This window comes from Lampetra planeri, chromosome 38, assembly GCF_965212315.1.
Source record: "Lampetra planeri chromosome 38, kcLamPlan1.2.h2, whole genome shotgun sequence".
In the NCBI taxonomy this organism is placed as follows: Eukaryota; Metazoa; Chordata; class Hyperoartia; order Petromyzontiformes; family Petromyzontidae; genus Lampetra; species Lampetra planeri.
This window is the reverse complement of record NC_136144.1, coordinates 10,222,130-10,240,084: the sequence shown is the minus strand read 5'-3', so window position 1 is coordinate 10,240,084 and position 17,955 is coordinate 10,222,130. Positions and strand designations below refer to the sequence as shown.

Below are 17,955 nucleotides of genomic sequence, written 5' to 3'. Positions count from 1 at the left end.
GGGCCGTTGGCGTCACCGCGGCGTCAGGGTTCTCCATCGAGGGCCCGTCCCAGGCGCGGATCGAGTGCGACGACCGCGGCGACGGCTCGTGCGACGTCCGCTACTGGCCCACGGAGCCCGGCGCGTACGCCGTGCACGTGCTGTGCGACGAGGAGGACATCCTGGAGAGCCCCTTCATGGCCGAGATCCAGGCCGCACAGCCCGAGCACCACCCCGAGCTGGTGCGTGCGAGCGCGCGTGTGTGTGTCTGTGAGCGTGCGTGCGTACGTGTGTGAGTGAGCGTTGCGCGTGTGTGTGCTATTTGGGAGCAGTTAGAGCTCTGCGCTAGAAACCCGGTGATGCAAGTTCGATTCACACTCACGGCCAAAACCAGTGGAGATCATCTGAAGGACAACAAACTAAACACAAAAAGCATTTTTTAAGAAATGAGTTTGTCTAGATGATTTAAACGTGCATAGCTCCAGTGGCTTAATAATATCGGAAGGAAGAGCGTTCCAGACGGCCGCAGAAGCGCATCTGAAAGCGCGCAATGCGGTGGCCGTCTTTGTTCGACGACGAGCCAAAAGCCGCCGCCGCTGCGAGTGCGACCGTAGTTCGCGTGGTGCGATGGTTTATGTGCAGCAGGCGTCAGCGTCGCCATCTTACCTCTGCCTCCCCGCCCCCCCTGGTTCCAGGTGAAAGCGTTTGGGCCGGGACTGGAGCCCGACGGAAACATGATCAACAAGCAGAGCAACTTCACTGTGGACGCCAAGACCGGGGGACCAGGCGCTCTGAAGATCTACGCCCAGGTGAGGGCTCCCGACCCACGTTGCCCCACGGGTGGCGCTGGGTCGGGGGGAGCGCGGCGCTCGTGTTTTGAAGGCGCCGCGTCGCGCCGCATTCCGCTACGGCCGTCTCTTGACTTGCCCTGGCGGGCTGCGCTGAAGAGTCGTAAGCGGAGACCGTTGGGTTTGATCCAAGGTCACGAGGTCATCACGGCGAGGTGCCACCGATGCCACCACAGCTCCTGAGTGCTTCATCCTGCTGTAGCTCACGCAGTTCTCGCAAAGTCGACTCTCAACCTCCAAGAACCATAATAACGAATGTTTTTGCATTAGATTGCGTGAATATAAATGTGTCATTAACTCGCCACTACCCGACACAGCCGATTAGTCAGGTTTTTCATGTAAACAAAACGTGCCAATTAGTTACTGCTTCAGCACACCGGTGTGTTGGAGAGTAAACCCACAGCATTTACAATGTGAGTACCGTGGCGTTTCGCTGGTGATTACAACCAGCTTCATCAGCCGATTTCCCCAGAATTCTGGCAAATCGCCTGATGAAGCTAGTCGGCTGGTGGTGGGTGAACAACGCATTTATATTCACGTGATCTAGTATTGGTTACGTATTAAACTCCAAGAACCACTCTCATAGTCTCATCGCCACCTCCACACCTGGCCTTCACGTCTTCCGCTTGGTGGTCATCATCCAGGTGCCACGGTAACATCCGTCTCCATAGCTCGCCACCTGCTGTCGACGTTCAAACGTAAATAACCGCGATGGCTTTGAAACTTTGGTCACGCGTGACCAATGTGCACGCGCGCACGAGACTGAACAATTTGCGGGACCACCCCCGTGTTCCCCCTCCCCCCACGCTTCTGTCGCAGGACGCGGAGGGACTGCCGATCGAGGTCCAGTCGAAGGACAACCACGACGGGACCTTCTCGTGCAGCTACATGCCCCGGCGGTCCATCAAGCACACGCTCATCCCCACCTGGTCTGACGTCAGCGTGCCGCTCAGCCCCTTCAGGGTTCGCCTTCCACTGCCTCCCACTGCAGCCAGGGACTAATCCACAGGCTGATGAGGCCTGACTGAGGCCCTCCATTGCGTGTTAAAGTAACGGCTGAGCGACGGTAGCGCGGCCATCGGGAAATGCCTCGTCTTTGAATTCTGATTCAGAATTTTTACTTAGACTGGGGGAGGATTCCGATGAGCTATGAAGATCTTTTCACGGATGTCCAGTAGGGGCGGGTCAGGGAGTTACAAATACAAACAATATGAAAAGAAACAACTGCAAATGGGAGACAATTCGCGAAAAAATAGATATGGACAAATTGCATAGTACAATGACATAATTCGTGACTATCCCACAGCCAAAAGCGACGAGAAATTAGTTTGTTTGCTTGAAGAAATGAGTTGAGATTCTATATTTAATTATTTACCTTGAGTCGAATAAATTTGCTTATTTCACAGAAATAAATGTTAGGCGACTTCGTCATATTTTTTTGCAAAATGTAACACATACATAGGCCCATCCCTCCTGTTAGCCTTACGCCCGGAAGGATGGCAGTGACAGAGAGAAAGTTACCGGAGTGAATCCGTGAGCAGAGGGAGTATCGATCAACCACGATGATGGATTCCATCACGCAGCGTGGAGCCGGGCAGTGGTCAGCGACGTGGGGAGCGAGGGCCTCAATATCCTGGTGATGTGCGCCCACCCACGGCCCCCCAGGTGAATGTGGGCGAGGGCAGCCACCCACAGAAGGTCAAGGTGTACGGCCCGGGCGTGGAGAAAACCGGCGTGAAGGCCAACCAGCCCACCTACTTCACGGTGGACTGCAGCCAAGCTGGCCAAGGTAAACGTAGAAACGTGCGTGGAAGATTGTTGAGATGACGTGGCTGCTACAAGTGTCCACACGATGAGCCACTTTGTCCGAGCTATCGTTCGTGGCCAGGTGGTCGCTTCTGAGAAATAAGCTAATAGCTCAGTGGGGCTTTACCTGGTAAAATAAAAAAAAATATTGACTTAAAGCTTTTGTGACTGCAGGAATTCATATTCTTTGGGTCTTTCGGTAAAGTCACGTAGATAGGTTCAAAGAAAATAAAAAAAATAACAAAAAACTGACGTTTCAACAAGCGGTCGTCATCAGGATGACGACCGCTTGTCGAAACGTCATAGTTTTACCCATCAATATAGTTGAGTGGATAGGGAGAACATTTTAAGAAATCCTGCCCCGTTGTTTCAACGTGCTTTGATGAAACTTAAAACCGGACAAAAACTATTATTTTATTTTATATGTTTACCAGCTAGGGCCCCACGAGGCTATAAAGTCATTTTTCAGAAGCGACCTGGCGATCACAAATGATAGCGCAATTAAGTGGCTTATCACGCAGAAATTTATAGCAGCCATATACCAATCTAAACGCGTGACGTTGATTCTAAATGTGGAGGGGAAAATCCGGAGGACCCGGAGAAAATTCCACACGACCGCGGGGAGAAAGAGACACGCAAACTCCGAATATACAGCAGGCTTCAGGGCTGGGATCAAAACAACGACGTCCTGTATACCAGGCGAGGCAGTTGACATTTTGCCACCGTGGCGCCCAAAAAAAAATGGGCACCCATTGGGGGGGGGGGGGCAGGAGGGGCGAAAGTGACGGGAAATCTGTCGCGTGCAACCGTTGCAGGCGACGTGAGCATCGGGATCAAGTGCGCCCCTGGGGTGGTGGGGGCGGCCGAGGCCGACATTCACTTCGACATCATCAAGAACGACAATGACACCTTCACCGTCAAGTATTCCCCGCCTGGCGCCGGCCGCTACACCATCATGGTGCTGTTTGCCGACCAGGTAAGCGATCGGCCGGGGGGTAAAAAAGCTCACTCTGCGCCGCTGTTGTAGAGGTCTTCTCTTGTATTTATAGAGGGCCTTCGAAGCTCACGGCGCTCCAGAACGTAGTTTAAAAGCGGCAATAGAAATGAGTGATTTTGACGGCAAGAGTGTGCAGGTGCCCGAGGAAAGAGTGACCGTAACAGAGGGTCACGTGGGGGTCATGGAAGTAACAGAGGGCACGTGAGGGTCACGAAAGTGCTACGGGAGAGGTGTGGAGGAGTGAGGGGAGGGAAGAGAAGAGGAAGAGGAATGGCAAAGGCGTAGCCCTGCAATCGCTTGCTAAAGCCACTGTTGGAGGAAGGGAGCTCTGCTTGAGGGAGCTCTCGAGAGCCCCTACCGCTAGAGGGTATTTGGCCTACTCTTCCACGCTGACCAGACGTCTTGAATAGGTACGAGTCCCCACACCTTACCCCACCGCACGCGACCTGCCGACCGGCTACCTGTGGTTGTACCCGCACCTTACCCATTTTATACTCATGGGCGTGGGTAGAAGCGTGGGGATTTAAGAAACTTGCCCCATTGGTTGAGCTGCCACGCTGGGGGATGGGACCGTCGACCTCTGGATTTGTAGGTCCAGCGTGCGAACCGTCGCGCCACGGTCACAACGCTTAAGTGGAGGGCGGGGGTTAAAAAATCTTTATTGTAAAGTTTATAATAAAACAATGCGAAGTCACGAGCGGCGTGGGATTCGAGCGTCGCGTGATGGTGGACCGTGCGCCGCTGCGTTGGTTGGGGTTATTGACGACGACGGTCCTCGGGAGTCGGCCGTGACTTCTGAACCCTTGTCGCGCGTCCCTCGGCCGCAGGAAATCCCCGTGAGTCCATTCCGGATCCGCGTGGATCCGTCCCACGATGCCAGCAAGGTCAAGGCGGAGGGCCCGGGCCTCAGCAAGGCTGGTGAGGAATGAGGCGTGCTTGTGCTGATTAAAAACATATATATGTTTGTCGGCCAAAGGCGGGCTAACGCGCCCTTGAGGGCGCCCTTGAAAGACGATGCGTTACGTGAAGCTCCTTGTGAGCGACCGTGGCAAGTTGTGGGCGAGTTGGACGAATGGCCGAGTGAGTGAAGTGCTATGTTGTAGGTGAGTGTGTGTCTCGGCACATGGGCGAGTGGGCGAGTGGGTGGGTGAGCGCTGTGTTGTGGGCGCGTGAGCGAGTAGGCGAGCCCCATCTCCCTCACCGTCCTTGTAGGGTGTGTACACCATGGTGGAGATGACGGAGAGATGACAAGAGTTCTTCAAACCGCCTGTTAAGACTACACGGTGGGGTTTGGGGGATCTCTGCGTGCGTGCGTGCGGGAGCAGGCGTGGAGACCGGCAAGCCCACTCACTTCACGGTGCACACCAAGGGTGCCGGGAAGGCCCCGCTGGACGTCCAGTTTTCGGGCCTGCCCGGCATCGCAGAGGAAGCCGTGTCGGACCTGCAGATCATCGACAACCACGACTACTCGCACACCGTGCGCTACACGCCCGTCCAGCAGGTGAGGAACCACCCCCCCCGCCCGCTCCCCCGCGTCGTTTTTTGGAGCCACGGCCGACTCCCGGTTAATGCCGCGGAGGTGCCGGCCGCGGTGCACGGTGGATGGTTCCAGATCCGCGTTTTGGCCGGCGCCGTTGTCCAAATTGACAAAGATTTGAAATGTTACACGATTCGATAGAACGCCTTCGCGACCTCTCCTTTAGTACGTCTCCTGTAGATGCAGGGTGACAACCACAATTTCACAAATTAAAGGCAGTCAAGCCAGACAAGCGTGGGGTGTAATCACCGTGACGTCCTCGGTATTTGTGGATCAGGCATCGCGTCGTCATACGTTGTACGGTCTTGTTCATCACAGTCGCACACTACCGGAGAGTTTTTATATTTCCATTCGTGCATTCGGCTAACCACATCTGCTGCAATGATTTCTGCAGTTTGGGGGGCATGAGCTTCGTGGAAGATCAAAGCCTAGGGAGGTCTTCTGTTTTGGGTCTTTAACAAGAGAGTGCTTCGCGATATCCTTGTGCTACGTGAACGGCGCCAACGACATCAAATTAACGGCTGATTTGAGTTTGAGTTGATCGCACGCTCGTGGTGCGCCGTCACGGCCTGCGCCGGGGGCCCTTTAACGGAATCACCGGAACGCCCCCTTAACTTTACACGGGTCTCAAAAACTCGGCCATTATCGCGCTCCGTCGGAGCGCAGCAACTCCCCAAAATCGCTCGCGGAACAAAATTCCACACCGGGGAGCGATCGCCAAAGAGCCACAGCGGCATTTGCCGAGTGACTTCCAGCTCCTCCGTACATTGTCTCCCTTTCACCCCCAAAAGACAATGTGGCTCGGGTTTTTATTCAGCCCTTTGAGATCCAGCGGGACGGGGAGGGCAACCGCGTTGGTTCCGAGTCTTCGCGTCTCGAGAGCCGAATGTCTTCAAGAGCCGAATGGCTCGCAGGGCTATACCTAATAAATGAACTTTGAACTTTGCGTCGAATGAGAGAGGCCTCGCGGGAGGTCGGGCTCCGTGGCTGCCGTGCGCTAACGGCGAGCGGTGCCGCGCGCTCCTCCGCAGGGAAACATGTCCGTGGGGGTCACGTACGGCGGAGACCACATCCCCAGAAGCCCCTTCCCCGTGGCCGTGGCTCCGCCGCTGGACCTCAGCAAGATCAAGATCGAAGGGCTGGACAACAGTAAGGGGAAACGTGCCTTCATTTCTAAATATTTATATATTTATATATTTTTATAGATGCTTTTTTTCTCCTTCTGAACGTTCACGTGTTAGCTTCGTCCGTCCGTCTGTAATGAGGCATCCACGATAACTCTCGTGAAGGTGATCAGAGATTAATTAAACTCGAGGACAAAGTTGTGTGTTCCTCCCACGTGAAGCCAAACACGCTGGGTGTGTGTGTGAATGTGCAGGACACCCCCCCCCCCCTCCCCCGTGTGTGCCGTGCCGGCCATTTGCTTTTTGCCCTCCGCCCCCTAAAAACAGTTCTCGGGACTGTGCGGTCGGAACTCTCGTAGCAGCACGACGCTTCGTCTAAGAGAATGACCCACAGAAGCGGATATCACAGAGCTGCCTCCGGAGAAACCTTCAAGCGACCTCTTGTGCACACACAGCAGAGGGCAGCCCTTTCCCACTCACTCTGCCGCACGAGAGCGACGTTCATTGCACGACAGTCAAGCTGATGTTTTAATTCTCAGGACCAAATTTAACGCGAGGTTTTTGTTTTTGTTTTTTGCGCATTCATCGAGCGACAACCTCAGCATACAGACATACATGAGCTAGTTTAACACGTAGGCTTTCGCGACCAATATTATTCATAATAAATGTTTTTGGGTTAGATCGCATTATTTATAAATGTATCATAATCCTCCACCACCCGACACGGCCAATCAGCAAAAAAGTGTCACGTTGACAAAAGACAGTTAGTTCACTACTTTAGCCCACCGGTGTGTTGAAGAGTGAATCCACAACATTTACAATTTTTTAGTACGACGTTTCGCTGGTAATTACATCCAGCATCATCAGGCAATTTGCGATCTAACCCAAAAACGTTTATTATGAATACGTGAGCTACATTGACAAACTAATAAATTAGTTTGTCAATCTAGATGACGATTTAAAGTGCATATCCCGCAGTGGCTTCCTGATGTCAGAAGGAAGAGCGTTCCAGACGGCCGCAGAAGCGCACCCGAAAGCGCCGTGCGATGCGGTGAACCACCATCTTTGTTCTACGGCCAGCCAAAAGCCGCTGCTGCTGCTGCTGCGAGGAGATGACCGGAGTTGGCGTGACGATGGTTTAATGTTCCTTGACGAGATCAGCACGGTGGGGGGGGGAGGAGTGGTGGATTCTTTGTCTTTGTTGTTGTTTGCCGCGCGCGTGGCGCCCCTCAGAAATGGAGGTGAACAAGGACCAGGAGCTGCGCGTGAACGCGCGGGGAGCGGGCGGCCAGGGCAAGCTGGAGGTGAAGGTGGCCTCTCCGCTGCGCAAGGCCGTGCCCTGCAAAGTGGAGCCCGGCCTCAACAACGAGAGCTTCGTGGCCAAGTTCATCCCGCGCGAGGAGGGGCCGCACCGCGTCGACCTCGTCTACGACGGGCACCCCGTGCCGGGCAGCCCCTTCACCATGGAGGCCCTGCTGCCCGCCAACCCAGACAGGGTACCCGTGGAATTTTTTTTTAAAATTAGGCACCAAATGACAGATTCATATGACAAACCACGAGCCGAGATCTGGCGTTTGAGAGATTTCCGGCGGCTCTGAAAGTGTGGGTAGGCCCAACACTTCACTCCGACCGTCGCTATGCCACAACGGCCTCCGTTCCCACGAGCACCCGCCGATTGCCCCTCGGGGCTGCCACACACACTGACCCGTGTGTTGTCTCTCCCCGTGCACGCCGCTCAACCGCCGCCACACCGCGGGTCAGAAAGCTGCTCTCTCTCTCTCCGCTCCTTTCCTCGCACGACTCCACCGTGGAAATTGCTGGCCCCCAATAAATAATATCTCACGCAGACCTCGTTGAATTCCTAGAAGCTTACCGACCCAGAACCATTTGCAGCTTCGACGGCGCCGTCTGTCGTTGGCCGCTCGGCATTTCTGGCCTTGGGGGCCCGTATGTTCGGCAAAAAACGCGAAGCACGAAACGCTCGTCCCTTCGGACGCTCCCCGACTGACAACGGCGCTCCCCGTGTCACCGGTCGCTGCCTCCCCCCCCCCCCCCCCGCCTGGCCCCCCGGTGCCGCCCCTCGCCAGGTGAAAGCTAGCGGCCCGGGCCTGAAGTCGGGGGAGGTGGGCAAACCCGCTCCCTTCACCATCGACACCAAGGGCGCCGGCATGGGCGGCCTGGGCCTCACGGTCGAGGGTCCCTGCGAGGCGCAGCTCGAGTGCAGGGACAACGGCGACGGCACCTGCTCCGCCTCGTACCTGCCCACGATGCCCGGGGAGTACCTCGTCAACATCCTCTTCGCCGACAAACACATCCCCGGCTCGCCCTTCAAAGGTACCGCAGCCGCCCGCCCGCCGGCCCGCCCGTCGGGCCGGGATGGACTGCGCGCATCGCGGGGAACGGCGGTGACGCGTCGGACCGGCGCTCGCGTCCGAGGGATGGGTGCGCTGCGCGAAGGGGTGCGAGCCGAATCGGTGTAAACGGGAGCGAGCGGTGGCCGGCGCGTGGCAAGGTTTTTTTTGGGTGGGGGAGCCGCCGGCGGCGCGGGCACCCACAGGCGCGCGTCTGCCTGTCACGGAGGAAGGCGCCGCCGCAGCGTTGCGCGCGGTCGTAGTTCTCGTGGCATTCCTCCCGATCGGGTGATCCAGCGGGTGATTTTTTTTTTCAAATTGGTTTCGTCAAGCCGACACGCGTCGGGGGCTCCGCCTCTCTTTATAACGGTGTCACGGGATCGTTAGCATCCACTGCGAAGCGGACAGATAACGCGCCCGTGGCATTGAGCGGGCGGGGCGGCCGCGTGGGCTCGAACCGGGAAACCTCCGCAACTAACGAGCGGCAAACCGCGCTGCCGCCGGGGCCACCGCGTCGCAGCTCTACGCGCACTTACCGCCCGGCCGCGTCGACGGCTAAACCGGAGGACGTTGTCGCCCCCCCCGCCCCTTGTTGACAGCCGCGGTGAAGCCGAGCGTGGACGCCAGCAAGGTGCGCGCGTCGGGGCCCGGCCTCGAGCGGGGCCTCGTGGGGCAGACGGCCGCCTTCCAGGTGGACTGCTCGGAGGCCGGACCGGCTGAGCTGGAGGTCACGGTGACCCCGGAGAAGGCTGGCCCCGCGCTCGCGGTGCAGGTCAGGCGGCGGGAGAGCTCACAACACGCCCGAAAACGCGATCGGAATGTGATTGAGAAAAAGCAATGCGTGTGTGTGCGCATGTGTGTGTGAGTGCACGTGCGTGAGTTTGATCTCCGCTCACGGCCAACACCGGTGACGATTATCGAAACTGGTCTTGGGCCTCCCCTAGGTCGACTTAGACGCATAATGATTACCTGTGTGCGGTGTTTAAACACCGCCACGAGAGGGAGACAAAGACTGCCGGGCCTGGTGCAGGCCACCCACCCCCCTCATGCGCCGTCTCAGACTTAATTCGGTTCTGCTACTCGCCGACGGCACTTGCCCCAACGGTCTGTGAGAGGCTATACGGGGGACCTTTGTCTTCGCGTGTAAAAAAAAAAACACGTAACAAAATGATAAGCGCCGTCCGTGTGGCGCCCTGTCCCCCGCCAGGTGAAGGAGACGGAGGACGACAAGTACGACGTGAGCTTCGTGCCGCTGCGCGCCGGCCCGCACACCGTGCAGCTCACGTACGGCGGGCAGCCCGTGCCCAAGTTCCCGGCGCGCATCCCCGTCGAGGTCGCCGTGGACACCAGCGGCATCCGAGCCTTCGGCCCGGGCCTCGAAAAAGGTAGCGCGAAGGGAATCGGAAAATTAAACTTGGACGGCCCCCCCCCCCCCCGAGCGACATAACGACTCGCCCCCGAAGCACCGCTATCTTTGAAAGGCATTGTACTCGCCGCAGAGAACTGTAGCGACACGACCGCACTCAACGATGGCTGGCGCCAAACTGTGCCGCACGCCCTCCCGCGAGGCCTTTTACTTCTGATTCCGTTCCCATGACGTGTACGTACGTCATCTTTCGTCATCGTGCGTCATCTTTCGTCATCGTACGTCATCGGTATGGAATCTGAAGGAAAGCTTGACGACGTGCACATACAAGCCATCGTAAATGGGAAAGGGTTGACACGTTATCACGCTGACTCAGAGCCACGGACGGCCCGCTCACCCCGCTCCCCCGTGCCCGTGCGCCGTCGCCCAGTGCTGCGGGAGACGGTGGCCGACTTCACGGTGGACGCCCGCTCGGTGGCGCCGAGCGGCGGGGAGCACGTGACGGCGCAGGTGGCGGCGCCCAGCGGCGTCCACAGCGACGCGCGCGTCACCGACAAGAGGGACGGCACTTACGCCGTGGAGTACACGCCCTACGAGGACGGTGAGGGAGGCGGGACTCGCCCGCGCGCCAACAACGTACCGCTCACCCACCCACGCGCCCGTTCACCCACAACATAGCACTCGCTCGCTCACCCACGTGCCCACTGACTCACTTGTCTACTCGCCCACAACACAGCGCTCCCCCACTCGCCCATTCGCCCACAATGCAAAGCTCGTTTGCCACGCTCGCCCACACGGAGTCTCCCCTAAAGCGCCCGATCTCGGGGCCTGTGCTGCCCGTAGAGGGCAGTGCGCCGATCAATTGTTGCACTCTACGAATGCTCCAACGTCTATCGCTCCAACGCCGTCACCGATCGGCATCAACCAGCGTGGTAAAGTACGGTCCAACAATGCCACCCCACCCCCTCACAGCCAGCATTGGCGTGGGGAGTGTCCTCGCCATGGCTCCGCTCGCGTCGAGCTTCAGTGCCTGATTCTGCGCGCTGCGGTGTGACGCGCTGCGGTGTGGCGCGCTGCGGTGTGACGCGCTGCGGTGTGACGCGCTGCGGTGTGGCGCACTGCGAAAGCATGCAGGTCTGGTAGAAAGAGACGGAAGGGATGGTACAGTGGTGCAGCGGTCAGTGCCGTGCGCTACGAGCCCGGCGACCCACGCTTTGTTGCTGCGTGTGCGAGCATTGCACCGCGTTTGATACAACCGATGTTTTCGAGCAGTGGTTCTTACCCTGGGGTGCACGCGCCCCCCGGGGGTGTGAGACGTGACCAGATTTTTTTAGAAAGTCAATCATCGAAACACAAATTAAGCACCGGCACGTAAGTACAACAACTTTGTTTAATCAAACCCCAGTGTATTTATTGACATGAAACGTTTTGTTATCGATTGAGAACCAGAGGGGTGCAAGGCTGAAGTAAAGGCTAAGAACCACTGTCTTAGACGATGACGACGACGAACGTGGGCGCGCGTTCCGCTTCCCATGCAGGTGCGCACACCGTCGACGTGATGTACGATGGCGTGCCGATTCCCAAGAGCCCCTTCCACGTTCCCGTGTCCGAGGGCTGTGACCCGTCGCGCGTCAAGGTGTATGGGCCTGGCGTGGAGGGAGGCCTCACGCACAAGGCCAACAAGTTCACCATCGAGACCAGGTTCCTGGCGGCCTTCTTCATCGAGCACCCTTCCAACACGAACCACCACCACGGGGTCACCATGGGGTCACCGTGGGGTCACCACCATTACCCTCCGGGGCTTAACATTAAAATAGTCTTACCTTACCGTTAGTCGTTACCACGAATCCGTCCTATTCTCCTGCTAGCTCGCGTATTTCTCTAACGACAGCAATCCGTGCAGTCTTAAAAAAGCTGACGTGTCTTGCATCGGGCCGTGTTCCTCTCTGCTCGCGTCGCTCGGTTGCCCCAGCGACGGTACGTATCGTCGCGGTTGTAAGCCAGTTGTATCATCATCATCAGCCATGAACGATCCACTGCTGAATGAAGGCTTCTCGAGCCGCCGGCATCCCCCGCAGTCCCACGATGCAACAGTTTAGCACCTTGACTCACGTGCGCTGATTTGTATGTGCGTGCGTGTATGTTGAACTTATTTCGCACCGTGCGTAGCCAACCGTGCTAATCATTAAACCGTCTCCACGGTCTAACGTCCTTCGTCGTAAGCCATCGCCACCTTTTCTTGTGAGGTTGCCCTGCTTGACATGTGTGATCTCAGGCGCTTTGAGTTGCCGAAGAAATTAAGCGCTCCCCCCGACAGACACAAACACCCCTTTCCTCCGCGGCTCATTTTCAGCCAAAAATCTTGACTGTGAAGCCAACGTCTTCCGACAACGCGTGACCCGTGGCTCTTCTCTGCCCCTGCGCAGGGGAGCTGGCACGGGGGGACTGGGCCTGGCCATCGAGGGCCCCTCAGAGGCCAAGATGAGCTGCAAGGACAACAAGGACGGCAGCTGCTTGGTGGAGTACGTCCCCTACACGCCCGGGGAGTACGACATCAACGTCACCTATGGGGGACTGCCCGTGCCAGGTACGCTGGACGGCCCTCGATAGCAGCCTCAGGAATGCGGCCCACTGGGTCCGAGAGGACCCAGCGCACGATTGGGATACGCGTCACAGGCTCGGACCCCGTAATGCGTGTGCTGGACGCTGGCCGTGCGGTGGCTCGTTTGCCGCTTGTTGAACAGGTCGACGGCGGTTCGAACCCCGTCGGTCGCCCCGGTTGATACTGCGGGGGGAATGAACCAGAAAACACGCCGTCCGATTCGCAATGCAGGCGGAAGGATCCCATGATGCGTAGGGCCAGGTGTGTCCGCATCATCATAATAAAAATTGCAGTGTTAAAAAAAAAATGACCAACAGCATTGGGAGAACACATTGCGACACGGCCCCCTACTGTGGAGTGCCTTTAGACTACTTGAAACGTAGCGCCCACTAAGTTATTTAATTTGACTTAACGTATATTGTGATGTGTAAAGCAAGGGATGGGTAACCGATGGGCCTGTGAATTGATTTCATTCGCCCCGGGTTCAATTCCCACTCACGGCCAACATCAGCGACAAATATCTGAACCGGCCTCCCGTAGATCGATTCTCGCGTGCGTAAACATCACGGTGGCCGGACGGCCATCCAGCCACCTACCCCCCCCCCACCTCGCGTGCCGCTGCCGGCCACAACAGGTGCTCGCTAACAGCGCCTGTCCTCGACAGTCTGTTGAAGGCTATTACGGGGGGTGTTTGTGCTTTGCCAGGCTCGCCGTTCTGCGTGCCGGTGTGCGACGTGGTCGACCCCAGCAAGGTGAAGGTGTCGGGTCCCGGCATCGGGCCAGGGGTCCGGGCCAACATGCCACAGACGGTCACGGTGAACACCAGCAAGGCCGGCGTGGCGCCGCTGGAGGTCAAGGTTCAGGGCCCTCGAGGTTCGTGCTCCCCCCCTTGCCCCCCACACACAGACAGCTTCGTCCCCCATGCGTCGTAGGTAATTGGTTTGCGTCATTCTTGCAGCCACTGGAGACGCTACTTTTCACTGCAATACATCTTCCCACCGCTAATGTATGAATTGTATCTCGGCAACCCTAGTTTATAACGAGCCTCACGGAAAGTTTTATTAACTAGTCTCTCATTCTGGTCTAAGTGTTGGCCAGGCAAGATCTCACACCCACATCTCTTTACAAGGGAGACCTATTACAGGTTGCCTGCAACCTCCGCAAGTTTCCCTATGAGGTTACAAGCAGGGGTAGGCAACCTACGACCCGCAACTTTAACCGATGGGGGGGCCCCCACGGTCCACACGAGGCCTACCCACGTCCAAATCGGGCCTGCGAACGACAAAGTTTTCCGTCGCTGCAAGCTCCCCCCGCCCGCCCCTAGGCTGCACACGGCTCACGGCCGGCGCTGCTGCTGCTGCTGCTACTTTGCCCCCACCCCCCCAAGGCATCGTGGAGCCCGTGGAGAAGGTGAACAACGGTGACGGGATGCACACCGTGACGTACACACCCACCCAGGAGGGGCCCTACACGCTGGCCGTGCGCTACGGCGGGGTGGAGGTGCCACGCAGGTACGTCCCTTGCCCAGCCCTTGCCCAGCCCTTGCCCAGCCCCTGCACTCACCCGGAACGTGAAGCCACGTCTGCCCTGCTTGATGCGTGTGTCCAGTTCCCGGTTAGCGCAATGTGCTACGAATCCGATGACCCAGGTTCCGAGCGAGGCGAGGGCTAATCTCAACCGGTCCAGGTTGACTCGGCCTCAAGCGAGGAACCTTTGCGCGAGTGTGTAAACATGGAGACAAAGGTGGCCGAGCGTGGACCTGGTCACACCGCCCTGCCGGCCGTTACAGGCGCTCGATAAGAGCACTTGACCCAGCAGCCTGTTAAAAGCTACACAGGAGGATCTTCGTCTTTGCTGCTGTGTGTGTGTGTGTGCGCGTGTGCGTGTGTGCGCGTGTGCGTGTGTGCGCGTGTGCGTGTATTTGTGCGCGTTATCTGCAACCTGCAGCCCGTTCAAAGTGAAAGTGCTGAAAACGCACGATGCCAGCAAGGTGAAGGCGAGCGGCCCGGGCCTCAACTCGGCCGGGGTCCCTGCCAGCCTGCCCGTGGAGTTTACCATCGACGCCCGGGATGCGGGGGAGGGACTGCTGACCGTGCAGATAATGGTACGGTCCGACCGGACGGCGCGGTCTCGCGTGGTGACGTACGTTGACGGCGCGGCTGCTCTGCTCGCGATCGACGTAGGCCTCTCTTGAGGTGTGCGCGGGAAGCCAATGGGTCGGTGGTGTTAGCGGGGTGGGGACACCTCCTGTCCTGTTTGCCTCGCCATTCCTCACCGTAGCCTTTTGGGTTCCGCTCCAGCCCCATGGGCCCCGGGTGTAGTTGCACTCCTTCCTATTTTGGACAACTTCACAGCACCTCTTAAGCGTCCACTCTGAAGCAGACGGCGGCGCTGAGTGTAACTACGTTCCCTCGTTGTTCACGAACTCGGCTTGCCGCGATTGTGCCTATCCACGAATCGCATCTGGAACTCTCTACGCGACTGCTGGATCGAGAGATAGGTACAGAAAAAAAGTGAGATGAAGTGATGAGAGAGAATGCGATTAGAATCATAACTTGAGGTTTATTATTGAGCCTCGTCTCAAAAGGTGTGACCTAACACCGTTTGAGACGAGGCTCCGAAGAAAGCTGTCTCTGGTATGGACCAATCAGTTTCAAGGACAATGCATATATTATCAGAGTGTTTTTTGTTTGCATTCTGGCCACAAGTATTGTAGTTAATGCAGACATGATTCCTTGTAAACAGTTTCAGTTTGGTGTTTTAACATCTTAACACCTGTTTTGTTGCCAGAAAAAAGAGGAAAACTTATTCTCATATTTTGGTACTGGCAAAGGAGGAGGTCCCATGATGAAATATTAAGATAATTTTCACGCATTTAATAGCTTATTTACATATTTATTGAAGGTAACTTATTATTTAAGGTTTTCGTAGGCCAGTATCATCAGCAAAGTTTGCTATTCACGATCATCTCCAGAGCGCGTATACCTCGCGAATCCTGTACCACGATTCATATACGGGGCAGTATTGACCGAGGGCGGCCGTGTGCCTTGTTGCTCGAACCCGAAACCACCGCGAGCGCTCGGCCTTCATAGCCCCCCCCCGCCACCCCGGGAAGGAAGTCACGAGCGGCGTCTCATTCGCGAGCAGGACCCGGAGGGGCACCCGCGCAAGGCGAACATCCGCGACAACGGCGACGGCACGTACACCGTGTCCTACATCCCGGACCTGATCGGCCGCTACACCATCACCATCAAGTACGGTGGCGACGAGATCCCCTACTCGCCGTACCGCATCCGCGCCGTCCCCTCCGGAGACGCCAGCAAGTGTCTCGTCACGGGTAGGGCCCCCACCCCCCCCCCCGCACGCGCACGGCGACGCGGAAAGCGGACGGCAAGGCGGCGATCGCTCCGGTTTGTTTTTTTGCCGCCTGGAAAAGTCAAGGAAATCCACCTTTTTAGGCGCGGAGTTTGTTGGGGAAGCCGTCGCCACGGCACGATGGTCGGCGCACGCTCGGCTTGCCACCCGGAGGTTGCCGGTTCAATTCCGTCCCCCCACTCCGTGCGGCAGTTGAAACGATGGTGCCAGGCCACTTAAATCCAACCGCCGCTTCTCCGCCGGGCAGTAGAAATGGGTCCACAATGGGTGGTTAATCGACAAAGAGGTGGGAGATTCCCCACACTCTAAGTCGTCTGACCAGCGTTTGAAGAGTAGGTCACATTCCCTCTAGAGGGGCTCTCCTAGAGGTGCCTCTAGTGGGGGGTTCCTTCTGCCAGCGGTGGCGTGAGTGGAGCAATTCTTGCAATTTAGTATTCAATCTTGGTAACACTTCAGTCACTGTCGTGAAATTTAATCCGAGTTTCTCACCATCGCCATCAAGTGGCGAGTGGGAGGCTGAGATGTTCGTGGGAGGATGTGGGAGGCCTTGAAGAATTTAATTTTGCAATGCAAAATTCTGGCCCACTCGAGTCCTGCCTAAAGATGTTTTACTGGTACAGCCGTCTCATTGTTCTGCTGCCACTTAAAATAATCTGGTCACAGTTTTGACCCACATTGAGTTAGCGGACTGCTACAACAACGCTGTAGAGCGTACTACGCGCAAGTATGGTGATGTCACGTGATAAGCAGTGCATTACGGGAGGACCGATCATATTTTGTTCATAATTGTGCCTTTTGTTGTCTGGAACTGTGAAATGCACGGACGTGAAATACGACAGGCGTGAGACACTGGAAGCGTTGAACACAGATTTGTGATGTTGCTATTGTTGATGTCTCAAAAGTCAAATGGTAAGTAAGATTAATTTCTTAACAAAACGGCTGAAAAGTATTGCTCAGTGGTGGCCCTCAGGGGTCAGGGGTCAGAGATTTGAACCAACTCACTAGGAACCGCGGTTCGAATCCAGGTCTCGGCCGATTGTAATTAAAGCGGGTTCTCAAGTGTAGTGAGGTAATGACTGCACAAAAATAAATTCCCCGTACAATATATATAAAAAAACTAATTTTGCTAAATTCAAGCTTTTAGAATTGAAATATCTGTTGGACTGCCATGCGCCAAACATTTCTTTGGAGCAGGGCTTGTCGGAAAGTGCAGTGCCCCGTAGTGTATTCATTTATGTCACTTGAAGGAATCTCAGAAGCGGTTCTGTGACGTCTCCTTCCACGTTCTTTAACGCAGGGCTGTGCATTGCTCTGCAAAAGTTCCTTAAATGACATTTCACCGTCTCGTGAACACACGGCGGCAATATCTCGATATGCAAAAAAACCACGGGAGAAAAAAAAGGATCCATTTGTGCCGACTCAAAATTGTGGCCGTGGTGGTGCTGTTGAAGCGTATTGCGAAGGACGCAGCCAGAAAAAGAAACTGTCATCACAGCCTCGACTGCATTCGGCTCGTGCACACGCACACGCAGGAGCGCGCGTGCGTGGTGATAGCGCACGCGCGATTTCTGAACTGCTGATGTTGTGGCCTGAACACCGCGAGCGGTTTGCCGGCGCTTTTTAACGGCGGTGATCTTGTCCATTGCCTTCACGTCACCACACCCCCCGCCGGCGGCAAGACCGCAGCAGCATGGCCGTCTTGTACACGTCACCCGTTCGCGAGCAAAGTTAAAACGATGCACACTCTCTTTGTTTTGTTTTACGATTAATGGATTCGTTAAGATGCTCTCTCCCTCACTCGCTCTCTCACTCACCGTAAGCTCACGGCGCACACAAACCCACAGAGCGGCTGGACACGTTGTTCTGACCGACTTTCACGAGTGTCAATTTGTCACATCACTCCCCCCCTGGTCTCTCTCTCTCTCTGCCCCCCAATCACTTCAGTGTCAATCGGAGGTCACGGCTTAGGT

General features: G+C 56.5%; 1 protein-coding gene across 2 annotated transcripts in view; it reads left to right on the top strand.

The window, feature by feature from the left end:
- The window catches only part of LOC144731293 (filamin-C-like), an 88,502-nt gene that overhangs the window by 52,438 nt on the left and 18,109 nt on the right, over window positions 1-17,955 (top strand). Inside the window, exons 13-32 of one of the 2 annotated variants that reach the window (XM_078612345.1) lie at window positions 28-221; window positions 675-788; window positions 1,647-1,790; window positions 2,493-2,616; window positions 3,449-3,609; window positions 4,458-4,548; window positions 4,956-5,131; window positions 6,199-6,316; window positions 7,525-7,787; window positions 8,379-8,625; window positions 9,242-9,414; window positions 9,850-10,027; window positions 10,439-10,609; window positions 11,547-11,709; window positions 12,435-12,595; window positions 13,316-13,483; window positions 13,998-14,121; window positions 14,558-14,714; window positions 15,758-15,947; window positions 17,930-17,953. In XM_078612345.1, coding sequence (XP_078468471.1) covers window positions 28-221; window positions 675-788; window positions 1,647-1,790; window positions 2,493-2,616; window positions 3,449-3,609; window positions 4,458-4,548; window positions 4,956-5,131; window positions 6,199-6,316; window positions 7,525-7,787; window positions 8,379-8,625; window positions 9,242-9,414; window positions 9,850-10,027; window positions 10,439-10,609; window positions 11,547-11,709; window positions 12,435-12,595; window positions 13,316-13,483; window positions 13,998-14,121; window positions 14,558-14,714; window positions 15,758-15,947; window positions 17,930-17,953 — 3,141 coding nt within the window. The remainder of the gene's footprint in view (window positions 1-27; window positions 222-674; window positions 789-1,646; window positions 1,791-2,492; window positions 2,617-3,448; window positions 3,610-4,457; window positions 4,549-4,955; window positions 5,132-6,198; window positions 6,317-7,524; window positions 7,788-8,378; window positions 8,626-9,241; window positions 9,415-9,849; window positions 10,028-10,438; window positions 10,610-11,546; window positions 11,710-12,434; window positions 12,596-13,315; window positions 13,484-13,997; window positions 14,122-14,557; window positions 14,715-15,757; window positions 15,948-17,929; window positions 17,954-17,955) is intronic. The other variant, XM_078612346.1, reaches the window with a different exon arrangement.